At 44.8% G+C, this 18,119-nt stretch overlaps 1 protein-coding gene across 1 annotated transcript; it reads right to left on the bottom strand.

The window, feature by feature from the left end:
- Window positions 1–2,081: 2,081 nt before the first annotated feature.
- On the bottom strand, window positions 2,082–16,240 carry xkr6a (XK, Kell blood group complex subunit-related family, member 6a). Its single transcript, XM_034096995.2, has 4 exons — window positions 15,352–16,240; window positions 8,346–8,542; window positions 6,242–6,659; window positions 2,082–6,128 (listed from the first exon to the last, which is right to left on the bottom strand). The coding sequence occupies exons 1-4, from the start codon at window positions 15,933–15,935 to the stop codon at window positions 5,624–5,626; spliced, it is 1,704 nt and encodes a 567-aa protein (XP_033952886.1). The 5' UTR covers window positions 15,936–16,240; the 3' UTR covers window positions 2,082–5,623.
- Between the last annotated feature and the right edge of the window lie 1,879 nt (window positions 16,241–18,119).

Raw genomic sequence — 18,119 nt, 5'->3', positions numbered from 1 at the left:
TCCTTTGCAGAATAGTAAAAACCCCTTTTGTGTTTATCAGGAATGTGAGAGAGGAATATTACATATCTGTTTGTGTCTGTCTGTCTGGCCGATCGCCTCCCGGAACGTCCTCTTTCCTACAGATCTAGTATCAGTGTGCTTATACTCGAGACAACACGATGGCACAGACTCCTACGAAAAACAGTTTCCAGTCGAGCCGTATTTGACTTCTCTCGTCTTACATTCTGGATATTTATAAAGAACATTTACTATCGGTACATTTGAAAGAGCCATCTAACCAACTCGTCGAACATGGATCCAACGGAGGAGCAACACCAGAAAAAGGTATTTACAATCAAAATGCCAACCACGAGAAATGAAAAGGTACACATTGAAATCTCTAAAGCTACGTTTTTTTTTTCCTAATGAAGAACACAGTAGAAAAAGCATGACCCCAACAACATAAAAGCTCGTCTTATAGATACACCCACCTCTCGTTCGACTCTGCCATGTGCTCACAGAGTCCACACCTGAAGGAAACCACTGAAATCCTCCACTCTTCCCTATTCCATGATTTTAATTGAGTCTTCGGAAAGGATTTCAAATGTCCTCAGATCTGGTAGAAACTGCTCTGAGATCAGTTAAAAAAAAAAACATGATAATTAAGCTCATAAGCTCTGGACCATGCAAGTAAAACTTTGGCTAAAAAACAAGCAAATTAAGCATTACTCTCTCTCTCACACACTCACACACAGCCCAACCACAGGCCTCATATACTTCACAGACCCTGATAGTGGACGTTTTTTAGTTTAAGACCAAACTAAAATATCTTTCTGTTTTTACTTTTCACAATCAGATGCACATTCCTCTGTCGGGACGTTGCACCCAGCCTGGTTGTTCCCTAAAAGTAAATTAAACTAGCCTCCCTTGGACTTCATCTGAACCCAACAACGGGATAAAAAACATAAACGATGCAAGAAAAGCAAATGGTATATCACATGAATGCACATTTACACGTCTTCGCCTCTTATTGGCCAACAGAAAAAGGCAACATGAAGTATGAGTAAGTACAGGCGTGACATGATAACAGTGATGTGGTATTGTTTGTAAAGGTTATCCAGGCCCAGCACCTTTCTGCGTGTTCTGTGCACAGCTGTGGAGCCATACGTTTCCCTTTCAGAGCGGGCCGTGCTGAGGCTCTGGGTTTTTTAGAGTAAAAGAGTTTCCTTTGTAGCGTGCAGACTCATCTGTAGAGAGTGTGACATGAGTGCAGTCTGATTTAAAAGACAAAATAGAGATGGTGAGAAGGTAGAATACCTGCCGTGTGTTTGGGGCGCTGCAGCGGAGTCTGAATGCCACGCACGAACACGTCGATATAAAGAAGGAACTGTCGTTTTTTTGGTTGTGTCAGACCTGATTCGTGTTAAACCTGATCTCTGACCGGCTGGAGCTCTGGGCGCAAAGAGGTCGTACTTAGGGTCAAAGGTCAAAAGCTGCTCAACAGAAATCTCCCAGAAGCACAAACGAAGATGTGACTTTTCCCGCTTATAGTGCCGTCAAATCTAAAACATTCATGCAAGAAGTCCACACTCTGGACAGTAAAGGTTCACATATGTGTTGCCGTGCTTAAACAGTATGCTGTCCTCTTCCTATTCCTCGATACCCTTTATTTTTAAATGACTAAAAACCAGCACCACCCTCCCGAAGTCAAAAACCATGACTCCGATATCTTTACAAATCACCACCTCCCGTTTCTTGTTGTTGCAGATGTGTTGCTTGTATGTGTCGCTCTCAGAGGGTGTTGCTGCTTTTATGTCCACACACTGATCTCAATTTGATAAACATATGTGGCTGAATTCATCATGTGACCACGCCGATACAAAAACCATCCTTACTCAATAGCACCATATGAATATAGTTCCCAAATTATAAAGGGGTGAGGGCTTAGTGGACGTTAGTGTGTGTGTGGAAGCAGTGAGGTAGGGACACATCCCTTGTAACTGACTCCCTGCTGTAGAGGAAAACCCTGTGTGTGTGTGTGTGTGTGTGTGTGTGTGTGTGTGTGTGTGTGTGTGTGTGTGTGTGTGTGTGTGTGTGTGTGTGTGTGTGTGTGTGTGTGTGTGTGTGTGTGTGTGTGTGTGTGTGTGTGTGTGTGTGTGTGTGTGTGTGTGTGTGTGTGTGTGTGTGTACACTAAGCACATCTCCTTGCGTCGGAGACTTGCATAGCTGCAGGACAGGAAGAGCAGTTGTCCGTTTGGCGGAGCCTTGGCCGACAACTGAAGGCAGTACTCGAGTTGCACCATAAATTCAAAGGGACAATCTGCCCTTATTGCACCATTAGTACGTGTGTGTGTGTGTGTGTGTTATATTTGCACCATATGAAGTGGGATTAGCAGCCAATTGACTCTGTAGCTCGAGTGTGTTGCACCATATGACCACTGCGCATTGCACAGACTGAATATAGCTTGCAGCAAATAAACTGATTTGTTTCGGGGTTTTTATTTTTTTATTTGCTAGCACCACGTAAGCTCACCGTCCATTCACAAACTTTATGGGATACGTCATTTTCAGGGCCCTTTTTTCAGCATTTAACTGCAAGAAGTTGTTGTCTTGATCATGTTCTGTTCCTAATGTCTTTCTCGCTTTTTAATGGCGGTCTCAAGAGGATCGAGATGTGTTTTCATATGGAAGAACACTTGACTTATAATAGACACTATTCATGGTTCTGCTGCGTGCATTTTAAACTGTCCATTGAGTCTGATTATGGTATCGGTGCTTCGTGGTACTGACACTGGACTTTGGATTTCCTTCGGATGTGTTTTCCTGTTTCGATGGCCTTGGCCGTTTTGACCCTACCTGTGTGTAAGTATTTGCAATTGTTGTGTGGCTTTATTACATTACATTACTTTATAAATTGTTCTGTCAAGCAACTACCGTACTTTTCGGACTATAAAGCGCACCTGCATATAAGCCGCCGCAGCTAAATTGTCCGTCTGTCTTGCTCTCGTTCTGTCTCTCGGTTCCACTTTCACTTTGGCGCTACCTGTCTCACTCTTTTCCCGCCGCTTAAAGGTGGCGGGCGCGGACCGGTCCTAGAGCCCGTAGAGTTAAAGGTGGTTCATTTTACCTGTAAAATCCATAGATGTAGGAGGTCCCCTAGTGGCCGTTAGCTGTACAAACAAAATGGGGGGAAAAATCGCGGCTTATAGTCCGAAAAGTACGGTATACTTTTTTGGAAGTTGTTTTTTAACCTTCATTTTCTAGTTTGTTGGAAAGACAGAGATTAAAGCTGCCCTCACAAATGTTGACGTTCCCCTTTTAACTCCCTATCGCTTTCACCTGCTTGATCCTCAGCTTTAATAAGAAGCATGTGTGTGTTCATATTTTCTCACCGCAGCATGTGAAATATCTCATGGCTGGGTTTCACCTGCTCTACCTCCGCCATGGGACGAGAGGAAAGGTGTAAAAACACCTTCCCGCCCCCCTGAAGACGTGCGACTTCAGGGCCAACCTCTCCGCTGATAACTGATATATCTCGGCTCATTTGTGTTCGCCTGCCAATGGCACAGCTCGGATTACAGGGATAAACAAATGGGAAAACTCAATAATGAGCCATGCACCACAGCTCAGCCGTGGGTGGCTTTGGAGGAGGAGATTTGTGGACTTGTTACAGAGGCAAGTCATCGAGAGGGCTGTGACTATTAAAGCCCCAAAACTGTTTTGTATCAGCTTCAGACGTGGCACCCTGTTAGCGCGGGACCAGCATGATGGAGACATCACGGAGAAATGTCGATCACAAAGAATTAGTCTTGCATTTGTACATTTCCTCTTTTTTTTCTAACCTCCAAGCACAGCAGGAAGATGGAGATAAGTTCCCTGCTGTATTCGGCGATGTTTATGATACAACCACACCATCGTAAGACTGAAAACATCAGCAGGCAGTAACACTTACTCCACGCACGCGGGAAGCCGCTGTGCTGTGGCTGGAAAGAGATTGGCACATTGACTCGTGTTCATGTTTAGCAATAAGACCTGTAGCATTAGCATCAGCTGTTCTCTCTAGCTCCGTGCTAACCCTTTAGCACACAGGGTGTTGAGAGTCAAATATCTCATCTGTCGAACCATGTAGCCGATGCAGTGTACTTTGTATTTCAGGTAGGAAACCACTTTATCGATACTGTTATTGTTTTGAGTTGCGTGTGACTGAGCTATGGCAGCCTTTAAGCAACAGGATTATACTTATTCTCTTATGGCGCGTTTCCACTGCAGGCCTCGCTCGGCCTCGCTCGGTTTGGTTAGGCCTTATTAGGCCCGGCTCACTTTAATGCTGCGCTTCCATTATAGTTTAGGAACTGGGGTAGTTACCATAGTAACGCAGTGTAGGCGGAGCCGTGGCGTCATCTTCAATGAGCGCCCCAGAAAAACAACACAGCCGTTAGCTGTTAGCACTCAGAGCTCACAGCTCCTCATATCTGTTCAGAAACTTGACAGAAGCTAAACAAGTACAAACCAGAGACTGCCTGTGTCATGGAAGATACAGTCGCTGGTTTATTTATGTCTGTAGGCCGTTGTTGTGAGTGTGGACGGTCGGAGCATATACAACGTTAGCTTAGCCAAGCTCCATTTAGAAAACACGCATTTTAAAGGGTGTTTCTCTGCCGTCTGTCTGCAGACTCGTCAAAGCATTAACTCATGGTTTTTACTAACCGGTATCAGTGTGTTGTTACTTCATCATTTAGAAACGTGTATTACAATTAAATCACGGTCAAATATGTTCATCTTGTTGTAGTTGTAGCCCCTTGCCAGCGATTCTCTCTCTAGTTTAGCATGCTCAGCCCGACTCAGCCTGGTTGTTCCTGGCCCTAGAACCACGATTTTATGGGGTCAGAAAAACGGTGAGTTAGGACCCGCTAGCCGGTACTAGGCCAAGTGGAAACGCAACCAAAAACGCACCCAGCACGGCTCGGCACGCTTAAAGCGAGCGACCCGCTGCAGTGGAAACGCGCCATTAGAGCTGCTTCAACTTCTCATATTCTCATTTAGTGTCGCTTAAGTGTTAGCATCATTTTAGGACAGGAATTAGTACGTTTTCCCCAAAATGTGTCACTATTCTCTGAGCCCAGCTTTAAATGCCAGTTGCCATCATGCTCTGCCACTTAACCAACCCCAATGCGTCCCACGGTACATACAAAACATCCCGATCTTCACATAGAAAATATATACACTACCTTTTGACTAGACTAAGAACATGTTCACAGACTCCTTTTATTCAAAGTGACGTTTGTCCTTTCTTTACGTCTTTGCATTCTCCTGAAACCCGAGAAAGTGTGAGCGACGCAACGTAAACGGCATGCGGTGGTCAAAGGGCGGAACTGCGCTCATTTTTTAAAACCTCTTGTCGTTTTTTTTATCACAGCGGAGAGAGCGACCGCGTGATACTAAACCAACGAGATGGACGGTGGTTAGAGGGGAATAGAGACGGGAAGAGATGGACTCGCGCTGAAGCAGATCGCTGAGTCATGGCCGTGGGGAATGTGTGTGTGTGTGTGCATAAAAGTGAGATTGCTTTTGTGTGTGTGTGCTTACACCAAGTGTGACGTTGTGCGTGCCTCTAAATCTCAACACCCACGTGTCTCTTGATGTGTCAGAAGGAGGACTCGTACTGCAACAGTTCGTACATCAAGGGTCCGTCTCGGTATCGGATGCCCACGGCGGCCGGCGTGATGTACTGCAGGATGTTTATAGTCCTCCTCAGGCGCCGGTCGACGTAGTGAGCGTCCCACGCTGGGTAACGCTTCCTCGGCATGTCGATCTTTATCAGCGGGCCCTCTGGTTTGGAGGTGATGGGCGCCGATCTCACCTGGAAGACGGGAAGACACGACTCGGCCACTTCCTCTTCCGTGTCGGACTTGGTCATGTGAGCCGGGGTGGGCGGGGCGGTGGGAGGAGCTGATGGGGGCAAAGGGAGACCCCAGAGAAGCTGGGCGCAGCAGGAAGAGGCGGGACTCGGGTGGTGGTGCGCGGTGGCCGGGTGCAGGAAGCCGTAGTAAAGCAGCATGACCAGGACACCGCCAGCGAAGGTCAGGTAGACGCCGCACAGCGCTGGGACCGCGTAGGAGTCGGTCAGCGCCGGGTCTCTGTAGGCGTACCTGAAGGACCAGAGCGACAACAAACCCTTCAAAGACATGTTTTGTATATCTGAGACCTGTGAGGGAGCTTTAATGCAAACAAGGACACGAACATAGGATCGGCTCTGACTCACCACAGCCCTGTGAGGATGGTGTTTTCCAACAGCACCACGATGTAGTACGTCACCATCCTGTGCCGAGTGCGTCCCTCCTTCACGTTGAACCAGCAGAAGATGTACACAATGCCCACCACCATGTTGAACAGCACCTCCTCCCACTTGGACATGCAGAAGTCGGTGCCTCCGTGCACCACCCAGAAGGCCATGGCGCACCAGTGCACCACCACGAAGATGCCGAAGTAGATGTGGAAGAGGGAGGCGAAGAGGGCGAGCGAGAGGACGCGAGACGAGATGGTGAAGAGGCGCCAGAAGAGGTGCAGCAGGGCGCCGCGATAACTCATGGAGCGCTGATCATCCCGAGAGTCTCTCAGCAGCTTGTGGTAGGAGGCGAGGACCCAGGCCAGAGAGAGGAGGGAGCCTAGGGAGGAGATGCCTGCAGGGGGAAGGGGAGGATATTTGTCTCAAAGCTATTTGAATATGTTATCTCTGACATGTTAGTAGCCATTTCTCAGGCTAATGAAAGATGGGCTTTTCAGTCGGTCCAGCTCTAACGCACAGGAACATCATTCTTACGTTAGGGCTACTGTGTCTAACTTTGGAGCATGCTCACTCTCCCCTCACATAGTAAATGGGAAATACTTGTTTTGGCTGAGAGATAAATGAGAGGATTAACACTCCTTTGTTTCCCCCCAGCTGTCGGTTGTTATGCAAAGCAAAACTAATCAACTCCATATGTATTGATGTTAAATAGTCCTCTTAATTAGTAGAGCACTTTTTGAAACACAGCATGCTTTACAGACACAGAATTCAGTCAGAAAGAAACCTAAAATTACCAGAAAACTAAAAACCGATTTATTGAAAAAAAGGCTTTTCTGTAAATACATATTTTAGCGAGTGGTATCAAAAGAAGTGGCTGTGTTTTGACTTGATGCCAAAGCCCTCTCTGTCTCCATCTTTCCCATCATGCTGACGTGTTGCGTGTATCCATGTGGGCGCATCTCGAAATAAATAGTGTGTGACAAGACATGTGGTAACGAAGCCTTATAATATGACAGACGGGTTGTTTGTATCGCATGCATGCACCCCCTGTACTTGTTACATATTTGCATGAAGCTGTCCCTCAAGTCCAGATCGATGAATATGACTAACAAGATGACTCATCTCCTGGAGGATGAATAAGGAGGAGGCTGGCACTTCCCTCGGACACCTATGATTGTGCTTTTCTTTCTGGAACCAAAAGACACTGTGACAAATCCAAGCGCAGCCCCGTCTGCAGCCACATGTTACCGAGCATGACAAGTGCTAATTACTGTTTGTGCAGCTGTTGCTTTGTGTGCTGCACAAGAACCTGGTGTTTATTCAATCAATTTCATTTAATACACAATGAATGTATATATAATATCCTGCTTGTATTTTGTTCCTGTAACTTTCCAAATATTTCTCGCTAATCATCCAAACTGTGATTAAAACTCTCAAAAAGGCACTAAAACATACTTGTTTTTACATTTTAAGAAAGAAGGACAGTAATTATCCTTATAGTGAAAATAAAACAATGTATCCCAAATCATAGGGTATAAATAAAATTAAAAAATACATAAATTAAAAAATAAAATAAATAAATAATAATAATAAAAAAAAATGTAAAAAATTCAATATTTAAATGCATAAATAAAAAATAGCAACATTTTGTGAATATCTTGTATCCTGTTTCCTTTAAATAAGGCTCTATTTTTCACTTCTCTACCACGATAGACACTTGGAATATTCAGCTTATCCTGCTTATATTGTGTTACTGTACATTTTCCACTTTTTTTATGCTAAATTATTTCTATTTGAGAAGCGTTTACAAATTGGATTGTTTATTTCAAGCCTTTTAATTCCTCCAATGCCTTTTTTATGCTGCTTCGTCGCAAACATTGGGATCAATAAAGTACTCCTTATCTTAATGTGGGAGCGTACTTATCTCGTTGCACTGTCATCGCCGCTACTACCTCTGCTTTTACCACTCTTATTTATGTGTGTCTATTTGTTACTGCAGTGAGAGTAGCCAAAGACATTTCGTTGTACTTTGTATGATGACATTAATGATATATTGTATCGTAACGCGCGCTCCACCCACACTGCAGCGTCTCGGCCCGGTTCTCCTGGATCATGATGCAGAGCTGCAGAACCAGCTGAGGCGCTGACTCCAGGAAGGTCTCCAGCAGCCGCAGCATGTTGACGTCGGCGTACTCGAACATCATCGCCCAGTACCAGCGCCGCTGATGCTCCTTCTGCCGCCGCGACATGATGCCCAGGTACAGCGTCCGGATGTACCTGCACAGGTGAGAGCACACATTCAAGTTAAACATGCAATTTGTCTCACCTTTCACACACACAACAATTATTTTCATTTTTGATTAATTTGCTCGGTTTTAAGAATTTAACAAAATATCCGTCACAATAAGTTGATGACTTTAAATGTATTGTTTTGTCTAAACCCCATAATATTCAGTTTGATATGAGATACACAGAAAAGCAGTAAATCATGTTTTCTTCATGTTTAACATTGCCCTGCGTCTGGTATGTCTGCTGGATAAGAAAAGATATTTGAATATGTTATCTCTAACATTTTAGTAGCCATTTTCACAGACTAATCAACGACGGGCTATTCAACAGCGTCCGGATGTACCTGCCAAGGTGAGAGCACACATTAAAGCTTAACATGCAATTTCTCTCATTGTTTTCTGTCACACAATTATTTTCATTTTTGATTAATTTGCTCGGTTTCTGTTCGAGATGTTCAAGGTTTTTGTCTAGAGTCGATGCCTTTAAATGTATTGTTTTGTCTAAACCCCAAACCATTCTCTTTTTTATGATGTACAGAAAAGCAGTAAATCTCCACATTTCATTTTCAACGATTTCTAGATAGTCAAAATTGGCCGCAATTTATTTTTCTATTGTTGCATCTCTTACTGATGTTCTCATTAATCCTTTACAAAAGACTTGATACACTTCATCTGAAACCAAATTAGATTCAAAACAATGAGATGATTCATCCGATAGAGCAGTAGTTCCCAACCTGGGGTGCGCAGGGGGGGCGCGCAGGGGGGGGCGCGCAGGGGGGGGCGCCAGGCCTCAGATTATTTGAGGCCAAATATCATTTTTTTTTTTTTGTACATATAATTGTAACGCAATACATGATCGTCACTAAAAGCATTGTCTCTACATTACAATAAAATATAAAAAATAATTGATAAATTAATTTGAATACAAATTCAAGTTAGTATTAAAGGCATAAAAAGACAGAAATGTATAATTCTTTCTTTAATAGAAATGTTTCTTCTGCCGTAAAGTGTCCAAACCGGGCTTGTCTGGATAAGCGCATTTTTAAAGCATAGTCATTGTCCATTCCGACTTCAGTTGGATTATTTGTCAGTTGCTCCGATCAGATCGGTGTCCTCCATTTTGTAGATTATTCACGACTTTTGAATCCACATAAACACATTGGCAAAATCCGGCTTACTTTGAGCACGTGTTTTAAACAGTTTAATCCCTTTGTGAATTGTTTCCACTTCCGCGCCGTCCTTTGATTTCTTCATACAGCGGGAATCCAAATGAATTAATCCTGAGTCCAATAGCCATCAAAGTCGCTCCATAGAGCTCCTTAATTACGCTTTCATCCTCCTTTAACACAATACTTCACATTCATCCAGTTTGTGACAGCAGTTGTAGCATTTTGAGACTTTGAAACTTTAATTACCGCTGATTCAACAGGAGTCATTTGGGGGGGGGGGCTCTTGGGAGAAAAGGTTGGGAACCCCTGCTTTAGACGATCAATTGAAAAAACGTGTCTGCTACTTCTTTGATAATCTATTGTTTCTAGTAATTTTCTCGTACACAAATACAAATCATTTGCTTTTTTTTATCACATTCAACATCGCCCTGTAAATCGGTGCGTCTGGTATGTCTGCTGGATAAGAAAAGCTATTTGAATATGCTATTATATAAATACAACAGAATGTCCTTCTTCGTGGACAAACAGACGTGACACACACATACTGAGTGTGCTTCTCGATGTGAGAGATAACAGGACATGTGGGTGGCATGTAGGCAGGGGTTTCAATACATGCCTGAGGGCACAGAGTGTGTGTGTGTGTGTGTGTGTGTGTGTGTGTGTGTGTGTGTGTGTGTGTGTGTGTGTGTGTGTGTGTGTGTGTGTGTGTGTGTGTGTGTGTGTGTGTGTGTGTGTGTGTGTGTGTGTGTGTGTGTGTGTGTGTGTGTGTGTGTGTGTGTGTGTGTGTGTGTGTGTGTGTGTGTGTGTGTGTCATAGTAAGCACTCCTGCTGCCTCCCTGTGAGTGCATTACTACAGTACTACGCGAGTGTGTGCTCCTGCATTATGCACGACTCTGCATGTACGTGAAACACACAAGCTTAATTCACAAAACATAAATAATGCACCGTCCAAAGGAAATGCAGACATTTGGATGCACAGCTCTCACATCAGTCTCAATGAGATGCAGCGAGGGGAGAGAGGAGAGCTCTGACAGACACGGGGGCGGTGTGAAAGCGGCACGATAACACGGGCCAAAAATAATTAAGAATACTAATAATTGAAGGGACTTTCAGTCGGTAGATGTTTTATCTTGTTCTGTATTTATTTTAATATTGTTGTTGTGTTTTCTGTAAAGCATTTTAAAGTGTATTATTATTACGTACTATCTCGCTGATCATGAGGTACTAAAATATACTTGTTTTTTACATTTTAAGAAACAAATATCTTATTGAATCACTTAGTAATTATCCTTATAGTGAAAATACATTTGTTTTTAAAGAAGGTCATCCCAAATCATAGGGTGATGCATACATCGAAAATAGCAACATTTCTGAATATCTTATATCCTGTTTCCTTTAAATAAGGCTCTATTTTTCACTTCTCTGCCACGATAGACACCATTATCCCTTGTCGTGGCAATTTCTTATGTTACCTTATATGGTAAAACCAAATGCTTCTAAAAAGCATTGTCACAGTGCTTCTCAAAGTGTGGTCCGCGGACCATTGGTTGGCCGTGAGCGCCCCCTAGTGGTCCGTGAGTATATTGGTAACATTTCACATTTGAAATAAATAAATAAATAAAAGTTTTCCGCACTCTCGCGGGAATATCTCCGCAATGCAGCGAGCTTAAGTTTCACTTTTGATTGCATGATATAGCCCAGCGCAACACCTTCATCACACATGTTTACACTTGTTTGTACCATTTTCAGGCAATTTGTAATCTGTTCTAGAAAAACGATGTGTTTTTGGATATTTTTGGAGTTAGGTGGTCCGCGAGTGTTTTTTTTATTGGTTAAGTCGTCCCTGGTATGAAAAAGTTTGAGAAACACAACTGTACCATTTCTTCATATGTGCTGTTTTCTGTGCATACTCTAATGAGGGTTATTATTTGACAGACTATGTTGAAACTACTCCTCTTCACACAAAGTTTGAACTTCCATATGTTGCTAACTGTTATACTTTCTGCAGCTCAAGGACACAGGTGTCTAATAGCAATATGAGACTTCCGTGTGAAAGCAGGTTTCTGAGGCGTTCCGCCGAGCTACACAAAACTCCGTCTCCGTCTGCCTTCTCTCAAATAAAGAACCAGAAAGACAACTGTCTGTTTCACCAGTTTATTGATTGATCATTCTTTGTATATCTCCACAGTATTGACTAGGTCTAAGATTTCCATAACACCCTATAATACAAATTCTCCAGCATCATCTGATCATGTTGTGCTCAAAGACACTTGTCCTATCCCTACTTTGAACTACCTGAAGTGTGATTAAACACCTGGGTAAAGCTCTTGAACTCACCTCCCTTGCTATCACACTGCCTATCTGCACACAGAGGACACTCATAGCAACATTCACCTTGCTTTCCTTACCACAAGGTCAAGTGTAGGACTAGCACTGCTCACATCCAGGAGCTAAGTGGCTCTGAGGAAAGACTGACCCAGCAGATGTGGAGCAACAGTCCACCCTTCAGATTGTCTTTCTGCTTTTCTCTGGAGCACATTTGCAACTCGAGTGTGTGGGCGGATTAATGCGGAGGCCGGAGAAGTGCAGGCACGTAGGCTACCAATCACAAGAGGATTATTAACGATCGAGTGGCTCAGTGAAGAAAGTTTCTGCCGTCTAAAAACTCTTCATCCTTCACATTTAGACTTCAGTCGTATTCCTCGTGTTGCTTTAACGCTTGCATTTCCACAGGGACATCAATACGAAGCATCTTGTCTCATCATATCCATCTTATCTTGTGTGGTCTGATGACACAGTCAGTACTGGTTACTGCTTATCGTCATGGTGACCATTTTTAGCTTTCACTATGCCTTTTTTTTGGACGATTAGTCGCTGTTTTGAAAATGAACAGCACATTTCTTGTAAACACAATATTTTTTTTAAATGGTTCTTTTCGTGCATGACTTCGTCGTTGAAATCAACTAACGAAGAAATCAACAAAAACATTCTTCGCCCTAGTTTTCGAACTGGACTTTTACGTCGGTGTTTCCATAGGTACCAAGGTTCTTTATTGTCGAGCTAACATAGCTACAGGGTAATTATGTCGTGTTAGCTCACAGGCTTCTCCAACAATGCAACACAATAATACAGATAAGCAGACAATATGAAAGTATACTATTTTAAAAGTAATACAAAAGAAAAATAGTTTATATACAAGTGAATAATAATAGATACATAATGACTAAGTAGCAGATGAATGTTGTGAAATTGTTTCAGTTGTTTAACAGTCTTATCGCCTGCGGGGCGAAGCTGTCTCTGTGTCTGGTGGTATTAGTCCGGTTGCTGCGGTAACGCCTGCCAGGGCCGTTCCTCTTGTTCGGACATGTTGTTGAATTACCACTTAAGAGCGAAAGTTATCCGCCCTTGACTCCTTTGTTTTGACTCCAGGGGTTTTATTATCCTATTCTTCATATGTGTGTGCCTCTAAACAAACCACTTCAAGCCAGATTAATGGATTATGTCGCCTGAAATTAAGTTACACACACCAACATGTGTCCTTGACTCAAGAACAACGACGGATACATAACGAGGATACACAAATCAGCTCGTTAAAAACAATCTGTAAACAGGAAGTCCTCGGATGAAGGCGTTGCTGTGGTGACCCTGACAGACACGTAATGTCTTTACATGGAGGGATGTGTTTTCAGACCATATGTAAGGAATAGAGTAGACCACTCGCTCTCTTCTCCTCCCCTCCCCCCGTTCACCCATTGTGGATGTGCAGCCTCCCTCTCCATCCCTCCTCCTCCCTCAGCGATCTGTCTCAATCCGGCCGTACCATTTCCTCAGCTGCAAACATCCCCACTCCCTCTCCTTCATCCTCCTCTTCCTCCAGGCGGGAGAGTCCATTTTTCAGCACCGGGGGGGGGGGGGCAATAACTGGGTGGGGTGCATGGAGTTAGAGGAGGGAATTGTTTTGGTTTTAACCCAACAACCACAGAGCGGTCGAGTAGCACAGCAGGATGTAAACACACACACACACACCCACACACCCACACACACTTTACTCTCCCTCCTGCCCACCCGGAGGGAAGTGGACACCATTAAGCAGTCTTCTTGGAGAAAGAGAGATGATGTGGAGAGAGAGTGAACACTGGAGCGATAGAGCTGCAACTAATGATCATTTTGTATTGCCGGTTGTTTCTCTATTATTCGTTCTGTCCGTACAGTTTGGAAAATAGTGTAAACATGTGGATCAGGGTTACAAGAACCCAAGATGACGTCTTTAAATTAAAGCTATACGAGCATTTCACCGACAGTAGGGATAGAAATATGTGTGTATACGAGCAAAATAGTCCATGTGTGCTTCTGTGTTCTCTCGCCAGAGCTTTTAGCAAAACAATTAGCACCTACCCTTGTCCGTGTGTGTGTGTGTGTGTGTGTGTGTGTGTGTGTGTGTGTGTGTGTGTGTGTGTGTGTGGTGTGTGTGTGTGTGTGTGTGTGTGTGTGTGTGTGTGTGTGTGTGTGTGTGTGTGTGTGTGTGTGTGTGTGTGTGTGTGTGTGTGTGTGTGTGTGTGTGTGTGTGTGTGTGTGTGTGTGTGTGTGTGTGTGTGTGTGTGTGTGTGTGTGTGTGTGTGTGATTGTGTGTGTGATTGTGTGTGTACGCGTGAGAGAGATTTAGATGAGTTGCAAAAAGGGCAGCTTTCCCTCTTTATACTCTCCATGCATGCTGACACTCATGGGAAGGGCTGTTCCACCGCTTTCCCACGTGACACACACACACACACACACACACACACACACACACAGCCCGAATGTCCCTGTTCTTTATCCAAAGAGTATAGAAGACAGTGGAGGTGCCTTCACATCCAGCCCCTACATCTCACTGTTGATTGGACATCTATTAGCTGTCGGACCCGAAAAAGAAAAAGAAGCACTGCCTTCCTTCCTGACTGTCTCTCCTAGTTTCCGTCTGTCCCGCCCAGATCATAGCTGAAGTACCGAGGAGGTCACATGGTTTCTCCTCCTCTCCTCCTTCACTCTGAAGCACGCCTCACTTTCTCATAGCTGCAGCGAGAAGACAAGCCACTCTAACCAGAGAGAAGTACTCATATCGTAAAAGTAGAAGTACCAGAGGAATACTCTGTAGTAAAAGTCCTGCATTCAAAATATAGTGAAAGTACCAAAAGGGAAAGTGGTCCATTTCAGAATTATATATATATATGTTTTATAATGATTGATCATGAAAGTGTTCTCAAAGCTGGTGGAGGTGCAGCTAGTCTGAATGGCTTTGTAGACTGCAGGGTAGCTGGTGGATTTACTCCAGGTGGAACTAAAGTCTGATTTAACACTTGATTAGATTTCACATCCTTCATCCAAGTTTAATTAAAGGCATCAAATAAATGTATTGGAGTAAAAGTACACTATTCAGTTCTGAATTGTAGTAGAAGTAGAAAAAACATTGAAATGTTCAAGGGAAGTAAGTATAAGTACGTCACGTTTTACTTAAGTACAGCACTTGAGTATCTACTTAGTTACTTTAGACCACTGACTCTAACCATGATCATCATCAAGTGTGTGAGGGGAACAAGAGAGTGTGTGAGAAAGGGATCGGGGGTTACAGGTTAGGAGCAGGTGTGTGTTTTACCTCCACACTTGTCCCAGCTGGAGGATGTGTATGGTGGCCTGCCACAGCCAAATGGTGGCCAGCTGCAGGCGGTCCTTCCCGGGATAAAGGCACCCCAAAGCCACCGCGCCCCTCTTGGTCAGCCCCTCCACCTCCCCGAGCCCCCCTCCCGTGTAGTCCTGCACGAACCATCTGAAACTCAGAATCTGGACCAGCACGGAGGGGACCAGCACGAAGAAGAGCGTGAGGCCGAACCAGAGGTAGTCCTGCCTCTGGTAGTACTCCATGGCGAGGCACAGGTCCGTGCCCACGTCCCAGAAGAAGACCAGGAGGGCCAGGATGATCCAGAGGCAGTCCACCCACAGCTGCTCCCTGGGGGGACAGTGGGTCTCGCGGATTCCGACCCCCCCTGGAGCCTGGCCGACGAGGGTCCCGAGGCACGCGGATCGGCAGCCCCAGTAGCACGCGGAGGAGCGGCAGCACATGCAGATGTGAATGGCTGCGGAGTCCAGGTTATCTTCCGCGTCCATGTCGTACAGCTGCGCGAAGCCGCCGCTCCCGCCGCATGCGGCTCCGGCTTTTCCGCCGTCCGACTCCGCGGCCATGTCCCTCTTCCGGCCCTCCTGCGAAATGCACGACAACCGCCCCGTGGTGAGCAGCGAAGGAACACGTTGCGGTCCACCAGCAGCAGCATCATCCCTGCTGCATCATCCCGTCCTGCGCGCGGTCATCTATGGCGACGGTGGTGGGCTATGACGTCATGCATCTCCCACTGTGTTTTTTCAGGCGTGTGTGTTTGCGTGCTCCAAAACTCCCAAACTACGTCTAATATAAAGCTGTCCCTGGTTCATAGCATCGTTCTCAGGCTGCAGGTCCCGGGTTTCCGCTCCTCTCCTTTCCGCAGCTCCGCTCCTCTGCAGCTCCCCCTCTCTCTCTCTCTCCTCACTTTCTCTCTCTCTCACTCCGCCCTCTACCGGATAACAAGCTCAACCCCGAAATCACATCTGCACGCGGGCATGCGCACGTGAACACGGGCATCTTGCAATACTCTGTATAGAAATAGCAGGGTTCTACTAGAGATGTGAAGTAACTAAGATTTACTCAAGTGCTGTACTTATTTTAGGTACTTTTAAGAGGCCATTTTATGCTACTTTTATACTTCCACTACATTTAAAAGAGAATAATGTCATTTTACTCCACTACATTTATTTAGCCGCTGTAGCTACTTTTACCCTAATGCATTTCTAAAAGTGTAACTAGTGGAGTAACTCTTCAAGCCAAAGAGATGCCATTTTTCTGCATAATTACTACTTTACTCACTTTAAGTACCATTTGCTGATAATACTTATATAAGTAAAGCAGGACTTTTAATTTGACAGTTTTAAAGTATTTTGACAATAATTTAGTGGTACTTTTACTCAAGTAAAGCATCTGAATACTTCTTTCAACACGGTTACTAATTACCTAATCCAATAATCGTTTTTCTGTAACTGTGAGGGAACACAGTCACCTTTTTTAAATCAATGATCCCATCACATGTAATCTGTTACTCCCCACGCCTGAGAAACAGGACGATTGTTTTCTGAATGAAATCAGCTGTTTCCTCAGAAGAGAAGGAGGAACCATTAGATTCCACTGTGTGACATTCGTCTCTCCATCGATCATCATCACGTCCTCCATCCAACTCTCTCTCTCTCTCTCTCTCTCTCTCTCTCTCTCTCTCTCTGCACTTCCCAAACTCTCCCTTTCTTCCCCACAATGTCCATCCCTCCATCATTCCCTCCAGTGGGCCGACTGCCATGTGGCTCTGCCAGCTTAATCAGCCGGAGTGTGTGTGTGTGTGTGTGTGTGTGTGTGTGTGTGTGTGTGTGTGTGTGTGTGTGTGTGTGTGTGTGTGTGTGTGTGTGTGTGTGTGTGTGTGTGTGTGTGTGTGTGTGTGTGTGTGTGTGTGTGTGTGTGTGTGTGTGTGTGTGTGTGTGTGTGTGTGTGTGTGTGTGTGTGTGTGTGTGTGTGTGTGTGTGTGTGTGGAAGCTGGAAAGCTGAGAGGCCGTAGATAGTGAAGAGGGATGGATTTAGGAATTAGAGACGGGATGAAAGGGGTGTGTGCGAGCGTCGGAGAGAAGATGATTCACTGCTCCCAGGGGTGAGGAGATTGACAGGTGGAATGAAACACAGAGGATGACTGGGAGGTTTAGGGAGGAAAAGGGCGTGACGGAAAGAAAAGAGGGCGAAAAGGCGCACATTTGAGGGATGGAGCTCCAGACAGGAGAGAGAGAGGACTTAGGGTCAGGGAAGGGCTGTCGTGAAGGGAAGCACACAGGCGACGGGGAGGACGGGAGAGGATTGGGTAGATTTAGCCGTTTTACGGAGAAGGAAGTCCTTCTCGCTGACCAAATAAGGATTTCCTTTTAGATGATGAAGCTCAGGAAGGGGATTTCAAACTTGGAGGAAGCATGTAAGGATTCGTACCCTTCTTCAGTCAAGGTTCCTTATAGAAATGCAATCACCAATCTCATTGAATTGAAGAGGAGATGCAGGATCATTCACAAACACCTGCATCATCAAACACCCCTAGCCCAAGCATGCTCACACACACACACACACACACACACACACACACACACACACACACACACACACACACACACACACACACACAGAAATATGCAAGCATGTGCACTGCATATCTTCACACTTCTCAGAAGCACGTTTTCTGTACATGCTCTTGCACTTTTCTCTCTCTCGTCTCTCTTCTGTCCACTGGAGATTAGCCTCTCTGTTGTCATGAC

This window comes from Pseudochaenichthys georgianus, chromosome 2 (assembly GCF_902827115.2).
Source record: "Pseudochaenichthys georgianus chromosome 2, fPseGeo1.2, whole genome shotgun sequence".
Lineage (NCBI taxonomy): Eukaryota > Metazoa > Chordata > Actinopteri > Perciformes > Channichthyidae > Pseudochaenichthys > Pseudochaenichthys georgianus.
The sequence above is the reverse complement of the archived record's forward strand: the minus strand, read 5'-3'. Positions and strand labels throughout refer to the sequence as shown.